This window comes from Malania oleifera, chromosome 5 (assembly GCF_029873635.1).
Source record: "Malania oleifera isolate guangnan ecotype guangnan chromosome 5, ASM2987363v1, whole genome shotgun sequence".
Lineage (NCBI taxonomy): Eukaryota > Viridiplantae > Streptophyta > Magnoliopsida > Santalales > Ximeniaceae > Malania > Malania oleifera.
This window is the reverse complement of record NC_080421.1, coordinates 106,412,336-106,430,135: the sequence shown is the minus strand read 5'-3', so window position 1 is coordinate 106,430,135 and position 17,800 is coordinate 106,412,336. Positions and strand designations below refer to the sequence as shown.

Below are 17,800 nucleotides of genomic sequence, written 5' to 3'. Positions count from 1 at the left end.
ATTCATTTGATACAATAGGGTACGAGTGACTTCAAGAATATGTCCGCTTTTCTATTCTGCAACTCCATTTTTTTTTGTGGAGTGTGGGCACAAGAAGACTAATGAATCATACTAGAATTAGTCATATAGGTACTCAATTGGGTACAAAAGTACTCCTTAGCATTATCACAACAAAGCATCTTGACTGGCATAGCAAACTGAGTCTTTACTTGAGAATAGAAGGCACAAAAGATATTAAATAACTCAAAACGGTCTTTCATTAAATTCAACCAAGTCATCCTAGAGTCGTCATCGACCAATGTGACAAAGTACCGAAACCCCAATTTCGAAGTGACATGACTCAAACCCCAAACATCAGAATAGGCAAACATGAAAGGACCATCTGCCTATTTGTTGACTCAAGAAGCAAAGGGAACATGATGATGTTTTGCCAACTGACAAAACTCGCACTCAAGACTAGACAAAGAACTCAAGGTAGGAACTAGCTAATTTAATTTGTCCAAGTATGGATGGCCAAGGCGACAATGGGTTTCAAGTGGTGTAGTTTGAGGGAGTAGGATTTATTGTTACTATCCCTTTAACTATATCGTGGACCCATCAGCAAGGGTAACTTGAGGTAGATTTTTAGAATATTGGAGGGTAGAAAAGAAATTGGTTACACCTGTCACATGGTCAGTAGCGGCAGAGTCGATAATCCAGGGACTAGTGGGAGAGATATCAAACAACATACAAACTGTAGGATTATCCTTCTGAGCAAAAGATGCATGCAATGTGATAAGATGCTTGTTGGGATGTTTGATACTATAGAAACCTTGAATACTCTCCACCCGAGATAGTTATAGTACGCTGTTCACCTGAACAAATGCCTAACGATGTAAAAACACTTTTGGGAATTGAGGATGCCATCCCAACACACACACAACCTCGATACAGCAGCAAATCAGACAAACACAGCGAACAAAATGCTCTTGGGATTCCAAAAGTGAACTTCTAAACCAACCAAAGCAACCACAAGTGAATTTTCAGACCAACCAAACCAAACACAGACAAGACAACTATTGATTCAACCACGAATGAGACACCAACAACTGGACATACCACTGCCACAGCCGTACAAAATCAATGTATAAATACTGCCACTGCTCCAAGAGACTTAAACAACTGGACATAGCACCGCCACAACCCAACAAAATCAATGTATAAATGCTGTCCCTGCTCCCAAGAGACTTAAACATATCCCCAAGAAACCAACATGCAGCTGTAATAATACCAAACAGCCTCTATACAGTATAACATCTGAAGTACACAGCGAACAACATTCTCCTGGAATTCACGGACACCATCCCAACACACAACGTTCGACAACTGGAGCAAACCACAAGCACACAATGAACAAGATAAATAATGAATAAAGAACACAGAAATATCACTGTTTCAGGCCTCAATGAACTCTATAATTACTGACCAACAGCTTCAGGCATTAGCAAGCAAACATTTCCGGAATGCCGCACATGAACAATTAAAAAAGGTGATACCTACAGACAAAAAAGATGACAAACAACTTGGTATTATGGTGTGAGGAAGGACTCGAGACATTTGGGAGGAAATCAGAGTAAAATGGCTGCTCAAAAAAGTCTCACGCGCCAGCGCATGGGGTCGGCACTTCCGGCTTTCAGCCGATGCATGGGGGCCCCGTGGGAGATCTTCTAGCTATGAAATTTTGAGGGCTGGCAGATTGACAGGTTCTGTGGCTTTCTATATGGTTAGTTTTGCAAAATAAGAGGTATTTCTTGAGGTGTTGAATAGGACAGCAGCATCCACGATTTTTCCAGTGACTGCAGTATTTCCGGCAACTTCTGAAGCTGTTCCTGGACTTTGGTGATGCTGATGCCCCTTCTACTGCAGCAGGTTGCATGGTATTATGATATATAGGGTTTGATTTAGCGGCAGTTATGCAATTAGGGTTTAGGTCGGATCTTACTCATACCACGTTAGATTACCACTTTACCTAAAAAACTTAAGCTGTTAGGTTGTGAACCAACAATGTATATCAAGCTTCAACACTCCCCCGCACGTGCAGCCCGACGGCACGTGGAGAGATAAACACACGATAGATAACACCCATTATAGAAAATACAATAAAACACCACAATAAAGGCAGGCGACAATACTTGAACCCAGGACCTCCTTGGTAACCAGCTCTAATACCATGTTGGATAATTGGATAAAATGAAAGACCTTACCTCAATGATAGGTCTCTCCCTTTATTTATAATGTATGTCAAGTACAATACCAATGACCATAATACCCTTACTAACTCACACTTATCAACATAACTCTAACACATAATAATAATGCTAAATGACTACATAACCACTAACAGTTTGCATGCCAAATGAGGGTTGGGTGTGGATAATTTGGAATTCAACAGCATCTCTTTAGTACAGACATGGTCATGAAAATTCTCTTTAGAACCTGGATCTCAAGTGACTTGTGTTCATTATATCATATACGCCAATAATATTGAGCCACAGGATAAAACGACACTTATTCTGAACTATTTATGAGCAACCTGACGCAATGAACACATTGAATGTGATGTAACTATTGCTCCAGGAAATATTATTACCTATGCAAGCCCCTGAATATTATTTCTCAATTCTCAGATCCCTCATTCTTGCCACTCCATACAAGATAAAGAGTTGGCAAAAGGGAAAGGAGTTCAATTCTAGGAGGCTTACAGGGTTGGGATGCTCCTTCGATTTGAGCCTCTTTTGTTTGTCTAGTCTCTGTGGTGCACCAATCTGACTTTTCCTCATGTAAACAATGGCTTAGTGAATCTTCCACTTTATTAGGAACCTGAATGAGAGGGAAGATGGAAGGAGTTGGGTTTTAGATGCTTTTGGAAATTATTCGTGCAAGTCTTTCTTCATTCATTTGTCTAATGTTCACAATGCAGCTCTCTACACTTTTTGGTGTTTTTTTCCCCCCTGGGGGTTCTAAGATTTCATTAAGGAGATGTCTCTATTCCTAATTGACATTCCTTACCTATATAATGAATTTCCTTTGCTATCCAAAAAAAAAATGTTCATAGTGCCGTTCCCTTTCTATTGTATTCTTTTATTTCGGAGACCAAGATGCCCTCTAAATTAAAGCTTTGACATGGACTCCAAACCGTAATAAAGCCAAAGCTAATGATTTGCTTCAGAGGGGAAGGGCAAATGAAGCACTTTCTTCAAGTGTGCATGCTCTCTTTTCGGTGTGGAGAGAATTGCTCACCTTTTTAAGTAGAAAAAGATTATTTTAAGAATGAAGAGAATTACAATGAGAATGATGAAGTATCTCCTAGAAAGAGATGATAAAAAGTAGAAACCAAAAATTTAAAAATAAATAAGTAAAGCCAACAATACCACCTAATCCCACTGAAATCTAAGAAGCTCACTCCTTTGAGGCAACCAGATGAAAATGCCAAAAAAGCAGCAAGAAAATCAACCGTATTCCAAAGCAACAGCAAAGGTACAGACGACCATCAGAGATGCGAGCATTGCTCTCTAACTAGATACTCTTTAAAGCACCACAAAAACAGCACATTTGCCCAACTTGCCTGCATCCTTCTTCCACCCAAAACCTTTAAAATAAATAACTTAAAAGCTTCTAGGGAGTTTGAATACAACCAACAATCAACAAAATTGGCAAATGACATGTTCACAAACTTCCAAGCCACAGAGCAATTTTCAACCAACAAAATTAGTGTCCCATCACTATCAAAAGACATCACCCAAATTTCCAAAGATAGAGCCTTATGAGGCCTCCTAATCTGCAACAGATTTTCAGCAACCAAAGAAAAGGCTCAAGAAGAAAAAAATAGAGGAGTGAATCAAATGTGAGAAAAAAAAAGATATAAAATAAAAAACCTAAGAAGCATCCAAAGTCTACACCCTATAATCTTACCGGAGAAAGCTCAAAAAGTAGCAAAAAAGAAAGCTCAATTGCCACTGGTTCCCCCCTCAAAAACTATAAAAGAAGTGATGGTGCAGAATGTAACAAACATTAAAAATAAACCATGGCATATCCTCCCAAAATAGACTCTAGAGCCATCACTCAAAAGGGAAAAAACATGGAAGAGATTTGCGAAATGAATTTCCAAGAGCTCTTGTAAGTAGCTAAAACGCCAACATTAGCATCTCAATCATTCTTTGGCAAACAAAATTTTCTTTTTAAGACAAAGGGAATTAACTTCCAAGGGGAACCACCAGAATCATTTTCCCATAAGTACAAAATTTTTAGACATCAAATTACCAGAGACACAGCCTCAGGCCTACCAACAACCACCGCTCTGACTTAACTGATCTCTCCTCTTGCCCATACCGAATCACAGAAAATCCATCACCACTGTTTCTAACCTGTCTGCCACTCCAACCAAATTCACAAACAACAATCAATAATAAATAAGAAGACAAACCTAGATCACAGTGATGACTATAACAAATTTCATTTTTGCATTGTTCTTATTCTTTGTAAATTTGGAACAACCTGCTCTTAGTTTTGTAGAGCTGTGGCTTTTTTCCCTTCTTTAGGTAGATTGCTTCTTGCAATTCAGGGGTACAGGGAAGAATTCGAGGAAAGCTCTTTGGACGTTTGCTGTCAATGCCAGTGGTTTGATGTATTTGTTGGAAGTGGAACACAATGCTAGAATCTTCTAGGGCTCCAGAACTCTGGCTAGATATCTTTCTTGCTTCAGTCTGGTGCTTTAACAGCCTTTTTAGAGGAGTTTCTTCAAGTGACATGGAGAGGAATGGGAGAGATTGCTTCATTGATTGCATTGTGTTGTTTTCTTCCTTCCTTCCTTCCTTTCTTTCTTTCTTTCTTTCTTCTCCAAATAAATTCCATTCACAGAAAAAAAGTCTGTGATTTTGCAATCTCATACAACTGACTAACAAGCCAACACCTCACCAGTTCGTGGTTCCTTCACTCTAAATTTCAATCTGTAATGGAAAGATTAATTCCTGTCTTCTACCACAAACAGTTGCTTCTCGCCTGTTCCCTACTTCCCTTTTCATTAATATTCAGTTCCTTATGCATAACTGTACACACAGACACAAGACACAAGACACAACGGTGGTATGCTGCTTCATTTGACAAATGATAAACCAAGGAGAAGACAATTTCTCCATCTTCACTTTGGGATAGAGTTAAGTTTCTCGCTTCCTTCTGGGCACACTCTTTTTGAGTTTTTTAAGGGGTCACTGTCACACTGCTGTCCGATCTTCAAAGGGGTACTGGAGGGCTGCTATTGTGCTTAGTTGTTTTGCGTAGGATGTCTTATCCTCCTTTTTTGTACTTACACTTAGAAATGACCAACCAATGAACAATGCTGATAATTTGGAACAAATACTGACCTCATGAAAGGCTCGTAAGTATCTTCTTTTGCAAGGGACTTGTCATGGAATAATCTGGCTCTCTTTGGATTTGCTGCCAACAGAAACAAAAAAATGGGTGACTCAATTAAAACTTCATATGTAATTAAAGGCTAAAAAAACTTCCAAATTACCTGCAAGCATTTCATCAATTAGAGCTAAAACATACTCTACCGTTTCTTCCTTGAAAATGTCCCGTAAAATGCTCACAAAGACTCGAACATAAGATGGACCATCCTGTCAGAGTTGCTTGCACGTATCATCGCCATATCAAATATCAACAAATTTAACTGTTCTTTCTATTCCAATTACATTTTGCCATTAGAATCATAGTCAGGCATTGAGTAACCATCTAGAGTGCTACTTATAAAGGAAAATCACAAACAACGAAAATGGAATAACAAATATATAAATGTAAAGCCAAATAGAGTGAAGGATATCTTGTAACAGAGCACATATATTCTCTTGGAGTATACAGAATAAGCTTTTTGGCATTATAGGAGAAAGCTGGGTTTGTCCTCCTTCATTGTAAGATTTCAGGCTTCAGTAGAAGGAAGGATAGGACAACTTTATGGAAGTGTGGTTTTTTCAAAGTAGTATGGAGTTTATGGATGGAACGTAATACTCAGATATTGGGAAGAAACTAAACCAGATACTGGTTTGGGAAAAAATTAAGTACATCGCCTCACTATGGTGTGTCGGTTATGGATTTTTAAAGAGGCAAACTTCCAGGAGTTTCAAAGAGATTGGAGGAACAAGCTGACTTGATAACCTCTTTTCTCTTGGGTATTTTTACTTGTTTAGTTTTGGAGTGTCTCAGCTTGTCTCGGGGGATACCATATTCTCCCTCTTGTAAATTCTTTTATCTATTAATGATATCTTCTTTCGTTATCAAAAAAAAATATACAAGTAAAATCCATGTAAAACAATAAGTATAAGATCATCACGACCAAAAGTGGGGAAAAAAGGGACCAGGCGTCCAAGAAGTAAGTGCAAGTGAGCAAAAAGCTGCTAGGCCAAAGCCAATAAAGAGTCTCAAATGGTAAGGAAAAATAGAAGTTCCATTTTAATTCATCCAAAAGAAAGAATATTTTAGCAAATATTTGATAGAAGTAAAATCTCCTAATTCCTAGCTTATCATTCTAGGCCCCAAAAACCATGGAATAATCATCTCCCACAACAATATCCTTGAAACACTCTCTCTCTTGTCAAATCGAAGACCCCTTGACAGAGGGCAGAGACCTAATCTTTGACAGCCTAGTCAATAAAAAATAATATGATAATCAACAATCACCTGTAGATCATGGTAAATGGAATAAAATATTAGACACATCTTAATACAGGAAAAACTCAATTCGCAAACCCTTACAGCAACACTAATCCAAAACTTCATAAAAAAAGAGCAGCAATCTTGAAAAGATAAGGGGGATGAAAACATGGCACCTCATAAGCTTCTTTTCCTAATAGAAAAGAAACTCATTAAGAACAAGAATGTGCAGAAAGGGGGAACAAGATGTCTGCCAACAAGAACTGAAAATTTACAAGAGACTACCTTCCAATTCCTTTGCAAATAATTCAAAGAAATAACTCTAAAAATATCAGAACCTAGAATCAAAAAATAAGTCAGGGAAAATGACAACTAACCAGGCATGACTTGGTCCTTGAAAATCCTATGATTCCTTTGCATCGATAGAAACCAAAGCACAGCAGATAAATCATACTGCCACAAAAACTTCACTTGCTTATTCTAACCAAAAACCTAAAACGCACCCTCATGAAACAACGCACAGTTGCAGAGGCCACCCAGATCTCCCTGATTGCAACAAACTTCTAACATCTAACATGCAGAGTATCACAAGGTCTAGATTCACATCACACAACTTTGACATTGCAATGGCACCAAGTGGCACACTTTGTTAAGCCAATGACACAAACACAATTTCAGTGGTTAAGTCCTGTAAGTGGGTAACAATAAAAACAACAATTCACAAGGCAACAGTATTTACAGGAGCAACAGCTACCAACCTTTTTCTCTTATTAAAAACGAGGATTACAAAATCTAACATGTGCAGGAACGCTATGCACGAGTTCCCCTTGTGTCCCATGCCACCCATGCTAGTTGCCTAGGGTCTGCAGTTGAAAATCCTAAGTGCATGAGTTATTCCACGTCCCAACAACACCATATGTCAATGAGGCACTTGACATACCCAAGTCAACCGTCTGACCATGCCAACCAAAACCAGCAACCATAAGCAACCTTGTCAAAGACCACGGTCCTAACCATGTCCATCCCTGACCATGTTGAGTTGGCACCTTAACATCTATGTGTTCCCTCTCCAGCAAAATAGACTTAGCAACCATCAAATATCAAGACAACCCATGACAGGACGTCTTAAGCTATTGTCTTGGCACATGAGTTGCCCAGGCTGTGCCTTGGCAATGTCAAGCTAATCAAGGGTCTAACACACAGCCACTTGACAATAAATAAACGGATGATTACTTGTCTCATCAAAAGCAAGATACATCATACAAATGTCTATATGAGTATCTTGAAGAAACATGCCACCTCATAAATTTAGAAAGATTTATCAAATGTTTTTTATCCACTTAGGAAATATCCTTATGCGATTTGTGATGTTTCATGCAAGATCAAAAATAATGACTAAATAAAATTTTGTTCCCTATAATATATCCGCAACAACCACAAACTCTAAAAAATGAAAACTCTCTCATTGTTAATGCTTCCACATCTCTCACCATGTCCAACACCGTCACTAGATAATATTTCGTTTATGCACAGTATCTAATCAGAGATGATTAAGTTGTCAACCTATAAATTTCAACTTCATTGCAAAATATGAAAATTCAGTGGCAGCCATAACCTGCTCAGATAAGGCATATCCACTTTCGAAGCCTAAAACAAGACCTTTACCCACTGCACCATGCAAGAAGGGCTTTGGCCTAAAAGAAAGAGTCGGTGGTATCTTTTTCTTTCAAGTTTATCACATTCTGACACACAGGCATTCTACACTACTCTGTGTGGGTTAAAACTCAAGACCAGGGATCACATTGTGGGTCAAGTTATTACATTTTTTAATGGCAAAAATCCTAGAAGTGGGAGAGGAAGTTCACTCAAATATATGTCTACCATATAATATGATTACTGAGATTAGTTTCCCTCTTTTCCTATAAATTTGTTGTCATGATCTTAGTTGATATAGTCAAACAAGAGAAAATTGGATTTTGGATTCGTGTGAATTTTCTATGCCTTGTGATGAAAACTCCTTTCCTTCCCTGTACTCCTTTCTCATATTCTCCTCTTTATTTTTCTTTTTTTCTTTTATTTTTCTATCAATTGAAGTTCTACACTGGGCCTGAGCTACACATGCACAAGAGGAAGTAACCCATCTCCCATCCCATACGCCTTTCCATTCCTCCAAAGATTCAAACCTGAGACCTTTAACATGAAAATCTAATGCTTTAACCATATGTATCCTAGCATTCACAAGAAAACATAGCACTAATCTCACGATTGAACAACCCCTATTTGTTTGTTTTTTTTTTTTGCAATGATTAGATGTTATTGTATTAAATGGGCACAAAGTGGGAGCACACCACAAAGACATAGGAAGAGCCAGCAATTACAAAAAATTCAAGCCACTTAGCCCCCATTTGAAACCACTTATTTTACGAACACTTAGAGCACTTATCACTTAAAATAAGTGCTTGTAGAAAGAAGTGCTGTTTGGGAAGTCCTCCAAAAAAGTACCTTTTAAAAAATAGCTGAAAAGTGACACTTATTTAAGTAAGTTTTGAGAAGCTACTTGAGATAGCTTTTGGCCACTTATAAGTGGCCACTGTTCATGCATGGTAGCATGATTATATTTCTAATTGCATTTAGTGGCATACTGTAACTTACGGTAAACCTTCCTTCTCTTCCCTTCTGTCCCAAGGGGCTTGCGCACAAGTCTCCCTCACCAAAGCCAAGGCAAATTCAAGATGGCTAGGGCTTGAGATCTGACGAGCATTTTCCATAGACAGTGATCTCAAGCTTGACATCGTCTTCACACCGTTTCCCACCTCCGCATGCCATCATCGTTGTTCACCCTCCTTGCACCTTCTCCCCGTCCCTCCTTGCTCCTCTCTTCACATTGCCACACCTCATCACCGCTAGATCAGGAAACCCAATCTCTCTCTCTCTCTCTCTCTCTTTGGCATTTGTGTTCATTTGGCCTCCACGACCAGATGATAATTAAGTAATCATATGCTAATTTGTTAATTATGTTCATCAAAATATAATAAAATTATTTATATTATAATAAATACAGATTTACACAACACTTATAATAAAAGTGGGTATTCAAACACTACTTATTTAATCGACACTTATAATCAGCAATTTTTTTTAGAGGCAACCAAACAGTACTTATAACTTTCAGCACTCTCCAGATCAGCACTTATCATAAGCAGTTTGAATTCAGCATTTTTTCAGAAAAGTAGAAAAAGTATTTATCTAAAAGCAGACTGAGATTACTTATTATAAGTACTTTTTGAGATAAGTAATTTTTTCAGAAAAATACATTTTAAGCAAATACTTATTTTCCTAAAAAAATGTTGGAGAAGTATTTTTTTAAAATAAGTACTTATTCAATGTAAACCAAACACTACTTAGAGAAATCTAAACTAAAATTTCAAGAACTCCACAAAACCAATGGATGCAAAAGAGTATCCTTTAATTTCTGTGCAGACATTTCCATGCCTCATAAGCTCTCCTGTCCCTCCCTCCAAATGCTCAGGGTGCATCAGTCCAGACCATTCTTGATTCTGATCTCAGTCCTTTCCTTTCCAGCAATAAACAGATTTTATTTCAGACTTAAATCGTTCCATGCATAGCCTAGATTCACCCTAATCCCTTCCTCTACCTAACGGCTTTCAAATCCACCACAAATGCAATTGCAGCAAGCCCTTGGTTAAGTTTTTTAAAGCTCCGCTGACTCAGCATGCTATATATGAAAGAAACAAAAGAAATAAAAGGTCCACACAAAATTGAAATGACTTTCCTCCACAGAACTCAAATTTTGATATGGTACATTTTTTCCTCTCTAATGAGTAATATTTCAACAAATTAAACAAAAATTATATATATATATATTTTATAACATCTATTTTTTTACTTGTAACTTTAAATGTATTTAGCACTTACAACCATTTTCTTCTGTTTACTTAAAGAAAATAGACTAAATGAAGGAACAGGTTTAAAAATATAGAATCTCTAGTATCTGTGGTTCAAAGGCAACAGAGGAAAATCGCAAGACTTGGATTTGGTAAAGCATATGTGACAAATGAATACTAAATTCAAAAATTACAAAATATGGATCAAGCATTACATCATCCAGCAAGGCTGCTCTGTGACTTTCTGATCTGTTATCATAACGCCTTAAAAGCTGAAGAGATGTCCCAGAGATCAGCTTGGTTGTCATGTAAGTCTCCCATGGAATGTCCCTCCTCAGAACCTTGTGAATGAAAGAAAAAAATTTTCATAAGTACATATCTAGCTTACTTAACAACCCACTGTAACATATATAAACCAGGAAATAATCAGCATTATAACACAGTAATCAATTTAATGCACTATTAATAAAATAAATAATGATAATGAGATAAAATATAAGTGACAGACATCTTTCTTAGGCACTAAAGATGAACTTAGTAACCCCAACAATCTCAAAACAAATATTGGGCTCAGAATCTCATCTTATCAAAACCAGGACCAGGGCATTAATTTTCAAAATCTAGCCTAGGGCTGTTACCATAGCTGGTAATTAGGACCTCAACAATATTTCCAAGTCATACCTCATAACCCTAATGTTACAGCAGCAGGCCTAATTATTTCGCTGAGAAATGTTCAAAGCTTGTCCAGTAAGTAGGATAACAGACAAACATTTTAAAATCATAAATGAAGTAAAAATATTAGATTACACACTCTTTTTTTAATTAGGGATGATTATATAAAGCAACGAATTTTGCAGAAAAAAATTTGTATGACACAATGGCAAAAGTTTTAGGCTATCTAGTAATGTGCAAGTTCAAGCCCTAAGAGTGGCCACATTTTGCCAGAATGATAGAGTTAGTACCTTATCTAAAATTCCAAATCACCCTCAAGCAAACACAATGGCCTTTGTGTTATTCTGCATTTAGTAAAAATAGCTAAAGAAGAAAATATTAGAAAAATGTGTGTATTGATATTCTTGCATTAATATTTTCTTCTTCTCTAGCTTAGGACCCTATCCAAAATTCCAAATTACCCTCAAAAAACCCTGTTTGGTACAACCAGAATACAAATAGCAAAATGTGTATATATATATATATATATATCAGAAAAAAAAAAGTGTGCATCAATATTCTCCTTTCTTATTAGACAAACAAAGAAATTAACAAAGAGAAAAAAGAAAAAAAAAATTATATATATATATATATATATATATACAAGGAGCAGGATAAGCTATTCTCCTAATCAACAAGAGAAAAAAATTAAAAGAAAAATAATACACAAAACATGACAAAATCACAAGGTTAATTAAGCATTGCAAAGCAGTCAAAATAACCTGTATATATGACATTTGCAAAGCACCAAAGTGACGCAAGAAAGAATGAAAAACTACACTACTCCAAACCAGAGCAGCAGGAATGACAGAAAACTTGAAGATTAGAGCATTACACTGCAACCAGATACACAAAATAATCGCAAAAACAGTGCAAAGATGGGAAAAGCCAATGCTCCCCTCTAACAACAAACAAATAATTACAAATACTCTAGGAAAAGGCATAAAAACTAATGCAAACAAGTCTTTTGACATCTCGTCTTCAGTTCTATTGATCAACTCAAATGCAGTGCCTGGGTGCATCAGACCTAACCAACAGTTTCACTTGGTTTGTGAAATTGCATCTCATCTAGCGAAAAACATCAATTGCCATTGACATGACCCAGCCCCAAGTCAAAAATGGATTTCATTATTTGCAGCTTTCTTCCATCAAATCACAAATCACATGACTCACAAAAACCTGCAGCAACCTACCCATATTATTTGCGCTGGGTTTGACCCTAAAAGGAAAAGAATGATACAGAATTGGCAAATTGAACTTACATTAGCAAATTCAATAAAGGTGCAAAGGCAACTAGAACCGATCTAACACATAAAATCATATGCAAAACTGTATTAATCCTTATGATACACGACAAAGAAATTCATGTCCAAATTACGCCCCCCAAGAAAGCAAAAATAAAATTTCTTAAGCATTTTGAGACTTACAAAATTAACTGAGTGATCACCAACCTGTTCAGTGGTAAGCTCAGCATGATCCATTGCAATTCAAGCTCTCCACGACCAAAAAATGAGAACTGCACCAGCCACTACACATCAATGAAAACAGGAAATCAAATCGGACCGTGATTTGAAAGCAATAGCTTAATTTCTTTCTCTATTTGTAATCGTACAAAAATGCAAATGCTTCAATGATCATTAAGGAAATCTAGGGTTGGCAAAAAACAGGCGGGTTGGGGGGGGGCTTGGCCGGGCCACTCATCTACGCATTTATGGCCTTTTTGATAAACTTACTTATACCCGTATCCACCCCAAACCATTAATTTCAGGTAAACCTCAACCCGCCGAGTAAACCTTTTAAATCAAACCAGAGGAAGCATGCACCTGCAATGAAGCTGATTGACGGATTTTTCGCCGCGAGTTGCAGAGACGAAGATAGAGCACTAGTGTTCCGGGAGAGAGAGAGAGAGGGTGTATGGATTCGAATTGGATCGGGCTGGAAGGGACTCCGAGCAGGAACCTTCCTTGGAATTAAAATACGAAGTGTTTTTTGCAGGGACTTTTTGGTATTTTAAAGCGACAAAGTTACAGATGATCCGGTGGAAGTGTGGAAGACGAGACACTCTTGTATGGAATTATTTTTGTTTTTGGACAATGAGCAAGGGGTTGTAAATGCTCATTTTTAATACTACAAAACAATTAAAACAATACTAAAAATACAGAAGAGCACAAATTTTTTTTAAAAAATCATAATTGTTGAAGCTACAAAGCCAATATCTTCACTCTCGATGCATATATGAGAGTTGGGATGAAATATAAATAATGGAAACAATAATATCTTTTCTTTTTTTTTTTGACGTGAAGGACGAGGACAAAAACCAAACTTGCACGAGAAAATATGTGACTCGAAAAAATCTGGTTTTTAGTTTTTAAAAAAAGTTTGCATCGAAAGTAGGGTTTGCAGTTTTATAAAAAAAAAATTAGAATCAAAATTTTGATTTGCAATTTTGAAAATTTTGGAATCGAAAATCTAGTTTGTAGTTTTGAAATTTTTTGAAACTGAAAACCTGATTTATTTTAGAAACGAAATTTCCGTTTGCAGTTTTGAAAATTCTTCAAATCAAAAATTGGACTTATAGTGGAAAGTCGCTTTTGAGGTTGAAATATGGCTTGGGCTTGAAATCAATTTGAGGTTAAATCGTGAAATCAAAAATTGTAAGAATAAAGAGAGAAACTAGAAGAATAAGGCGACGTGAAGAAGGTTCGTACGTATGCAATAGTGGTCAACGGTTGTGGCTATGATAGGCGGTGGTGGTGGCTCCTTTAGGGCTCGCAGGCGCCTACGTCGCCCAAGCAAAAGAGCATCAACTTCGTGGGAAAAAAAGAGATGGCTAGCCGAATAAGGTAGTATGGATCTGGGGCCAAGGAAGAAATCTTTTTACGGATTGAAACAATCTCCAAAGCAATTGTATAAAAGATTTGATTCCTACATGATAAAGATTGGCTACAAAAGGTGTGAGTATGACTGTTGCGTGTATGTGAACAAGTTTGATGATGATTCTCTTATTTTCTTAGTATTGTATGTCGATGACATGTTGATAGCCGCAAAAGATTTAACTGAGGTAAGTCAGTTAAAGGAACTGTTACACAAAGAGTTTGACATGAAAGATCTTGGTCTAGCCAAAAATATACTTGGGATGGAGATTCGTCGAGACAAAACTGCAAGGAGGTTATGGTTATCTTATGGCGGTTATGTATAGAAGGTATTGGAGAAGTTTAGCATGGCTAATGCAAAACCGGTGTGTACACCTCTAGAGAGTCATTTTAAGTTGTCTACTGCAAATTGCCCAAGTACGAATGAGGATATCTAGGACATGTCAAAGGTCCCCTATGCAAGCGTCATAGGGAGTTTAATGTATGTCATGGTGTGTACGAGGCTAGACTTGGCACATGTTGTGAGTGTGATGAGTAAGTTTTGATGGGACTTGCGTAATAGCCCTAAGATCCAGCTATAGTGCATACGGATAAAAATAATAATATGATCATGCAAACCCTAATTACCCGATTAGGATTATACCTGCAAGATATGTTTGGTTTGATCTCGAATCTATAAGTATGAAACCGAGTTCTTGAAGACGACTGAGAATCTTCTACTGTATTCCTTGAACACGCCTTGCTCCTGAGAGAGTGGACTCGTAAGTGGCTGCTAGGGTTTTCTTCTCTTACGAAAAATGTCTACCTCAGTGAAAGTTCACTCATCTCACCCTAGCTGCCGAATAGAGCGCGTATATATAAGTTACAGTAGGGACCTCTAGGCAAATATGACTAGAGCTTCCCACGTAATTAAGAATTCCTAATCCGACTCGAATTCATCCTTAATTATGTTAATTATAATTCATACCACTAAAGAATTATAATTGCACTCTCGATCATATTCAAAATTAAATTTCGAGCTCTTATTATTAAATGCTTATTTATCTCCCCACGTAAAGATTACAAATAGTCGTAAATTAAATTAAATTCCTGACAATTTAATTAATTGACATATTAATTCCTTGAAACCTTCCACTTAACTTATTTGATGCGTCAGATTCAAAATCCACCTGCAGGGTTTGAGACAATCAAAACTTTTAAGCTTCCTCAAGGGGGTATCATCAATCCCGATACCGGGACGTGGATTCCATCAGTAATTAATGTTCACCATACACATAATGTCATCACCCAACTCATTGAGGTTTTTACCCATAAAGAATCTCACTCTTCTATGAATCAAAGTAATAAACATGCACGTGTCGAATAATCATATCAAGATTAAGAGCATAAGCACTCATAATAACTGTGAGGTAGTAATTGTTTTATATAGTCAGTATAAAAACAATTACCCCAAGACGATCCTGTTCAATACACACAAAGTATACTAGCACAAAGAGTTGAAACTGTACCATTCCCAATAGTAAAGACATATATACTAGAACCTTGTGCTACAGTCCTACCAATGGTGTGTCCAAATTCATTTAAGACTGTGAACAATAAACTTATATTCTATAAGAACTGATGATCTAATCTTATGTATATAAGTCGTATTCTACACACTAGATCACCTATTATATAGAATAAAAGACACACATGCATAATCATTAAATAAATAATGTAAGACAAACATTGCTCACAAAGATTCACATTAAAATGGAATAGCTAAAGTTATTAATAAATAGTAAAACCGATTACATAAAGTATGTCTTTCAGTATAAATGTTGTCGCGACGTCCCGGGAGCGCGTGTGCCCCGAGCGGCGAAATTAAAAATCAATTTTAATATGGTGTGGAAAAACATGGATGTCGGAGTCGCCACTAACCTTTAGTGCGGTTAGAACACATGATTACTACCCCGTTAGGGGTAGAATCAGTCTACATTACCAGAGTTGGGGTCGGGAGTTCGGTTACGCGAGGGGAAGGTACTAGCACCCCCTACGCGCCCGTTCTTACGAACGGTACCTAATTAATTTGAAATTATCCATAAGTTAATCTAATAATTCTTCAAATTACTCATATTTTATGAATTTATAAATAAATGTGAAAAATAAATAAATAAATAAAGATAATATATACATATATAATCCCTCAGAGCTTAGGATACGTGAAGCCCGAAGGCTCATACCCCCGCAATAAAATCATAGGGATTATAAAATCAAAATTATTTAAGAAAATACGCTCCCACATTTTAAAATTGTAAGTAAAAGTTTTATAGGAAAATATTAGTATGGGAGGTTTTAATAATAGATATAATAATTTAAACATAATAAATAAATAAATAAAATAGTAATAAACTAGAATATTAGGATACCAAAATACGTACTAATCAACATATATAATAGAAGCTAAAATATCTAACATACCAATAATAGTAGAATATAAACAATAATAGACTAAGATAATGAGCAAATATTAAAATACTACATGTGCGTTATAAACAAAAATACTTAAACATACCATAATACACATAATTACGATAATAATAATAAATATCCACAAATAATATAATACGTAATAGATTACTATAATACTATATATACTAAACATACCATATAATAGCATGATACCAAAACACCAAAAATATTACCTAAAATATTAAACTTACCATAATAATTAATACCTTGTATATTAACATACTAAAAATATAATAATAATATATAATATTACCTAAAATGCTATATTACTAAATGTACACGGTCACCTAAAATACTAAATTAAATGTATAATGCTACTTACAATTCTAAGTTGCTAAATATAAATATCATTTATTCAAATAAATATTATAGCATTAAAAATTCCACAACAATGTTATGAACACGACAAAATGATAATACAATCGTATACAAGAAATAAATAAATAATAAACAATAATGAACATCAATATATACGCAATAGCAATATAAAGTAAATTAAATAAAACACTACTCAAAACCCTAATAACGTGAAATAGCCAAAACCCTAAAATAAAACAATAACCCAAAACCCTAAATGGTCGTATTATGAAAATAATGTAAATAATCAAGAATCCTAGATGTGCATAAATATTACAATCATAAATAATAAACAAAATCCCTAAATACCGTATGAACAATAAATATGACAAATATCCTAAATACATCAAAAAGCCTAAATAATGTCTACACGATAAAACATCCTAAATAATATGTAATAATAAAAATAAGTATATTACAATGATTACAAAACAAAAAAAAAAAGAAAAAGAACCCCAAACATTAGATATTAGAACAAATAAAACAATAATAATACAATATATATACAAAATAACATTAAGAAGAAAAAAATATATATAAACAAATTACAAAAACATCACTCGTGCATGTGTGTGTTTGTGTTTGTGTGTGTGTGGACAAGTTGTCCAAGAGATGAAACTCAAAGAAATTAATAAAATCAGTAAATATTAACAAGGGAGAGTTAGAAACAACCGAGTAAGGTTTCAGATTGATCAGATAAGAAATCGCCGCTCGATTGGCTTCATCTAGTTGAATGCGCATACACCGACGATTCCACTG

The 17,800-nt window shown here is 35.9% G+C and overlaps 1 protein-coding gene across 4 annotated transcripts in view; it reads right to left on the bottom strand.

Moving 5' to 3' along the window:
• Positions 1–13,529, bottom strand: part of LOC131155491 (V-type proton ATPase subunit H) — a 46,656-nt gene extending 33,127 nt beyond the window's left edge. The window contains exons 1-5 of one of the 4 annotated variants that reach the window (XM_058108683.1): positions 13,124–13,529; positions 12,752–12,828; positions 10,805–10,930; positions 5,552–5,654; positions 5,400–5,472 (exon numbers count right to left, since the gene is read on the bottom strand). In XM_058108683.1, the coding sequence (XP_057964666.1) occupies positions 5,400–5,472; positions 5,552–5,654; positions 10,805–10,930; positions 12,752–12,781 (332 nt within the window). In that variant the 5' untranslated portion in view covers positions 12,782–12,828; positions 13,124–13,529. Of the gene's footprint in view, positions 1–5,399; positions 5,473–5,551; positions 5,655–10,804; positions 10,931–12,727; positions 12,829–13,123 lie in introns of all 4 variants that reach the window. The other 3 variants (XM_058108684.1, XM_058108682.1, XM_058108681.1) reach the window with 3 other exon arrangements.
• Between the last annotated feature and the right edge of the window lie 4,271 nt (positions 13,530–17,800).